The sequence below is a fragment of the Salvelinus sp. IW2-2015 genome, linkage group LG2 (assembly GCF_002910315.2).
Source record: "Salvelinus sp. IW2-2015 linkage group LG2, ASM291031v2, whole genome shotgun sequence".
NCBI lineage: Eukaryota > Metazoa > Chordata > Actinopteri > Salmoniformes > Salmonidae > Salvelinus > Salvelinus sp. IW2-2015.
The window spans coordinates 12579498-12585421 of NC_036839.1; the positions used below are offsets into that span (position 1 = coordinate 12579498).

The 5924-nt window shown below is 42.3% G+C and overlaps 1 protein-coding gene across 1 annotated transcript; it reads right to left on the bottom strand.

Moving 5' to 3' along the window:
• Nucleotides 1-752: 752 nt before the first annotated feature.
• On the bottom strand, nt 753-5698 carry LOC111974500 (cytohesin-interacting protein). Its single transcript, XM_024002226.2, has 8 exons — nt 4885-5698; nt 4372-4421; nt 4092-4146; nt 3871-3973; nt 3100-3193; nt 2780-2846; nt 2372-2438; nt 753-2140 (listed from the first exon to the last, which is right to left on the bottom strand). The coding sequence occupies exons 1-8, from the start codon at nt 5209-5211 to the stop codon at nt 1686-1688; spliced, it is 1218 nt and encodes a 405-aa protein (XP_023857994.1). The 5' UTR covers nt 5212-5698; the 3' UTR covers nt 753-1685.
• Between the last annotated feature and the right edge of the window lie 226 nt (nt 5699-5924).

Genomic DNA, 5924 nt, shown 5'->3' on the forward strand with positions numbered 1-5924 from the left:
GAAACGCCTGAAATACAGGTGTGCCAAGCTTGTAGCGTCATACCCTAGAAGACTCAAGGCTGTAATAGCTGCCAAAGGTGCTTCAACAAAGTACTGAGTAAAGGCTCTGAATACTTATGTAAATGTAATATATAAATGTGTAGTTTTTTGTTAATGTGCAAACATAAAAATAAAAAAAACGTTTTTGCTTTGTCGTTAGAGGGTATTATGTTTAGACTGATGAGGGGGGGGGTGGACTATTTAATCCATTTTAGAATAAGGCTGGAAAGTAACTGTGGAATGTGGAAAAATTCAAGGGGTCTGAATACTTTACGAATGCACTGTATATTACTCCAGCAATTATCATGAGCCCATCCTCCCCAGTTTAGGTGCCACCAACCCCCTGTGAGTGCAATGCTGTCTCTTGCTGCGGAGTCCCCAGTCTTGAGGTTCCAAGTCAAGTAAAAAAATAAATTCTAACCATTTGAGTCTCAAGTCAGACGCGGGTCAAAGTCATGTGACGTTTGTGCTACCTACCCTTTCATTTAAGTTACGTTTATGCTACCTACCCTTTCATTTAAGTTACGTTTATGCTACCTACCCTTTCATGTAAGTTACTTTTATGCTACCTACCCTTTCATGTAAGTTACTTTTATGCTACCTACCCTTTCATGTAAGTTACTTTTATGCTACCTACCCTTTCATGTAAGTTACTTTTATGCTACCTATCCTTTCATTTAAGCAACAGAAGAAGGCAATATGAGAGTATGAGATAGAGAATATGTGAAGAGTGACAGTTTATTTGTGCATTTTGTTACAGGTCACTTGTGTTCAGAGAATTTCAAAACATATTTGCTTTGAACCTTAATAAAAGCAGCAATATGAAGACAGCAAGCATAAAACAAATGACATTACACGACACTCCAAGTTACTGAAAAATGGCCTGAATTGCAGGAAACTTCAGATGTGTAGTTTATCAAGACTGAAAGTTGTAGATACATAAGCAAGCCAAACGTGGCAATGGGAACAGAAATAGTGAAGAACGTAGCACCTTCTCTGCCCCACATCCTGTTTTGAACTGTGCAGTTAACCACGTAGCTAAGAACTCACACTTTTTTTATGTGACAAAACTCCCAGACATGCTGTCCAATAACTTATTTGATCACATGTAAATATGCAACGCATACATGTCTTAAGTTATATACAAGCAACATGTTTAATTGAGGAAGATCGGGCCTTTTCATTCATAGTCTCTCTTAGTTATCACCCTACATCCAATGGTCACAATTTTAGAAATGCCAAGCACAATCTTTGTTTCATTGGCTGCACACACATGAACTGAGTTCTTGCGTTCCTTATTACAAATAACTGCATTCTTTATTACAAAGAATTGTTACAATTTTAAGAATTGACACTGTTTTCTCTAGGATTTTGGTCAAGAACTAATCCTCTGAAAATGGTTGTGTGAAAGTGCAACACCAAAGCAGTCCATCATGCACGCAGTATCTGTAGATAACTGAAGGCTTTTGTGAAAGGGAGAATGCTTGCTTCCTCCTAATGCTTCTCATGTCCATAATGGTCATATAGTATGTGTCTCTTCCCGAGTCCTGGTATGGCATCCATGTTAGGACTGTCTCAGCAACAAATGTTTGTATTGAACGTCAAATCACACAAAGACGTACTGTAGTGTTCGTTCATAGCTCAGTTCAGGTGTCCTCCTCCTCCACTGAGTGGTTGAATCCAGGGATGAATTTCAGGATGTGTTTACGGACGCTGGCTCTTCTGGCCTTCCTGGGGAGAGTCCCAAACAGGGAGGAGGCTCTGGAAGCATCCCATGTGGGGGAGGGGGAGGAGAGGCAACTGCTGCGGCTGGACAGGCTACCGCTGCGGGTACGGCTGAGGCTGGCTGGGGGCCTGGGGGGCCCCTCCTCGTTGAAGTCTCTGGAGAAGAAGCAACTATCGTCTGGACTGGCCACACTGCAGGGGCTCGGGGAGCCCAGGTCGCCAAACACACTGGCCAGGTCACTGTCCTCCGTCATCCCACTCTGGCAGCTACTGTCACTGGAGAAGCGGTGGCCGCGGTGGCCACTGTGTCCTGACAGAGACATTGGAGACATCAGGGAGTCCATAGAGGGGTGTAGAGAACTGTCATTCAGGTTACCTTGAGACAAGAGAAGGGTAGTTAGTTGACAGTGTGGATTTATCCAACCACAGTATTCATGTGCACTATAAAGGATGTGGTTGATTGACAGGATTTTTTTTTTCAGTTAATTTCTCACAATGACGTTCAACAAAGCTCATTAATAGACAGATCAGCGATTTACTCGTCATTTTCACATCAGCTAATGAGAAAGGAAGTTCTGCGGTTTCAAAGCTGGGCAAAACCCCTCACCTCGCATAAGACATTTTTCCTGTAATCTGAGTGCTTGCAACTCCACCCTTTTCTCTCTCAGGGTTTGCTGTGTGGACAAAGATGTAGAATGACGATTAGACTTGGTTGACTCGGAGGTCAGCCATACAGTACTTAACATAACCTTTATAATGATGTGTTTCCCTGTGACCCAATTCATCTATGTAGGATTAGTGATGAAATGGTATTGAGCATACTTATAGCTATACTAAACCTGTTTCAATACTGTGCTACTGTTGTTCTGTCATGTGTGCTTATTTGTGCTGTGCTGGGTGGGGTTATGTGGTTGGCTACAGCACAGAGCACGCCACCCATATTTTCCACTGTAAGGTTTTATTCAACTAGGGTGTGTTATTGAAGCCAAACATCCGCCCTGTAAGAGAGACACACCTTGAGCAAGCTCATCTTCTTCTCCAGTTCAATCCTCTTCACCGCCGTCCCACACACCGTCTCCATCCTGAGATTACACAGGGACTAAATGAGCACAAGCAGCCACAGCTCCGTATATAGTGCGCTAACTCTGACCATGTCCCATAGGGCACTTTATAGTGCACTACTTTGACCAGGGCCCATAGAGCTCTGTTCAAAAGTTGTGCACTATATTGGGAATAGGGTGCCATTTGGGATGTTTCTATGCTCAATGTTTTTCTCATTTCTTCAGAGTTAGACAGTAACCCTTTGGCTTGGGTCTCATTGCAGGTCTTACTCACCGTAATAGGTTGGCGGATTCTCGAATCAGGTCAACGATGCGCTGATGGCTTGACCCCTCAATGCTGAGCCCATTGATGGTGATGATAACATCACCTATGTGAACAGAGCAAGAGGAAGAGGGACAGAGAGGGAGAGAGTGAGAAAGAGAGAGAGAGAGAGAGAGAAAGAGAGCATATGAGAGATAGACAGAGAGAGAAAGAGAAGTCAGGCCTTTGCGTTGCTGGCCTTTCTCTGTGTGAAAGTTACATGTATTGTAATGAGTGTAACGTGGACATCTCTCTGATTCAATCAGATCAAGCGTTAAGCGGCGAAAGCTGACACCCGCATAGCTGATATTTTGGCAGTATCAGAGGTGTAACTGCGTTGGAGCTGTCAAATCGGTGAGCAGCTGCTCTTGATCATTGTCACGAAGCCACACCCATCCCACTCGCGTTAGAAGTTCAGAACGAGAAAGTGTTGGCTAAATAATAATGACGCTCAAATAAAAAATCATAAAACTATTCATTTCTACCAGCCTAATCGAGGTGTACTGTAGATCACATCTCACATTTCAGTGTTCAAACTTGTAAACAAGGCTGCATGGGATTTCTCATAATGCGACCCCGTGCAGCCAATGGCAATGTCCACTTTAAGTATAATGACAGGAGCCGCTTGTGGATTTGACAGCCCGACACCACCAGAACAAACGCTATGCGGATGTCAGCTAAAGCGGATCTGTTTGAATAGAGCGCTGAGCCACAGGTAGAGGAAGTAGGAGGTGGGTGTCTCACCGGCGGTCAGYCCTGCACTCTCAGCTGAGCTGTCCTCCTGCACCTTGTACACAAACGTGCACATCTCCACCGCCATGCTTTTCTTCAGCTGCATGCCATACGTCTAGAACAAGAGGAATCACTTCTTGTTGACTTCTGTCACTAGGCAGGACTGATAGCGCAGATAAATATGTATTGAAAATGTATTTTGTATTAATTGTAAAACGGATTAAATGTCTCACCTGAATTTCAAATCCAAAAGTCTCATTGTCTTGCTTTTGCAACATAATGGTAGTCCTATGTGCAGGCAGAATTCAGTTACACACTTGTCATAACTTGAGTCATTAAACATAATTGTGTTTGTATCATAGTATTAACAGTCAATCAAATTTCAATCAAATGTATTTATAAAGCCCTTCTTACATCAGCTGATGTCACAAAGTGCTGTACACAAACCCAGCCTAAAACACCAAACAGCAAGCAAACAGTGCCCTATACAAATGACAAAGGGCTTGTATTTACCTCTGAGGGTCAGTGTAATCCACTAAGGAGTTTGAGCGGGCTCTGTTGGACTGGAAAGTCAAAAGTATATTTAATACATTTTCATACATTTTATAAATACAACAGTGAAAATAACTATTCTGATTATACATTTATTTCATGTAAAATAAACTATATTTAGACCAGTCTCTTCATATTCTTGGTAAATAATGTGACAAAACATGTTAATTTATCTTAAACACAGTGTGTTTCCAGGTACTTTTTTTCTGCTCGTGAACTAGTTTGTCTCTTATGTAGAACAAAAACATTACAATTGTCAAACTGCTTTTTGTCTTTGTAAGTGCTCTGTTCTGTTTCGGTAAGTGTTAATGTATACCTCTCTGATGCCACTGACACAGTTTTATATACTATCTACAAACATCAATGACCTCTAAGAATAACAAACTGTGTGCAACTTATAGGTCACATGACTGAAATGATACACAGTAAAACAGTTCAATCTTTTCCTGTTTCTTTCCAAGGTTTCTCACTCACCTGTTTCCAGCCTCTTGGCAGAGTCCCGYGAGTAGTCCCCCCATTCTGACTGCTTTTGTTATGGGGTCCCTTCAGAGAGTGCTGATACCATACCTTCTTCCTCAGAGAGCCCTCCATAATGTAACTGTCCTGGCTGCCCTGTCGCAGGAGCCTGTTGAGGTTCATGGTGGATTGCATAGTGGAGTGGAGCGCTCTCTCTTCACAGCACCATATTGCAGCTCTGCTACAGATAGTTCCGTACAGTAACTCTGCATGTGTCGTATGTGGTGTGTCCCTGCCCTGCTGTGCTGCTGAAAGCAAATGTGTCAAAGCGGAAATCCACACCATGTTATTATGGTGAACCTGTGTTAGTCGATCACAGCCCTCGCTCACTTTCTTTACATTTTTTTCTTATTTTTCTCGTGAACTGTTCGTCTGCTCTGCTGCGGCCGGGAAAAGGAATCTACTTACGTTTTTTTTCTTTTCAAACATCCCCCTTTTCTTTGTGCAGTCTGTGCGATTCGATTTATGGTCTGTCAGAAATCAGCAACGCATGAAAAACTACCACCTCTGTGGTCTAGTCTAGCATCACCTGCTTCCCCTTACTCCAAGTTCTGTTTTCTGAATGGGTTGGAGTCAACCTGAGCCTCTCTGGTCTGCCAAGCAAAGAGCTTTGTCTTGTGAGGACAGACAAAAGCAGGCTTTCGCTCGGGGCTAGAGACTTGCTTTACAAACACACGGCATGGGTCAATGGCTAGAAGCCATCAGACGTGGTTTGATCAAAGAGGAAATCACACACAGGCCAATGGTCAAGAATAAAAAAAGTCAGACGTGCTAAAGAAGACTCTCACAGGACATAAAGAACAATATAAAAATGTAGTTTTTTTTTAGAGTTAAGGATTTTTCCTAATTAATTTTCTAAGACAAAGAACAATATGTATTAGATGATTATACAGTACCTTTCCATTTGCATTCATTCGAATAACCCAAAATGTATGATGTGTTTGGGATACAAAACTAATTAAATTGGTCAATTAGAAACATCAGAATGTCCCACACCT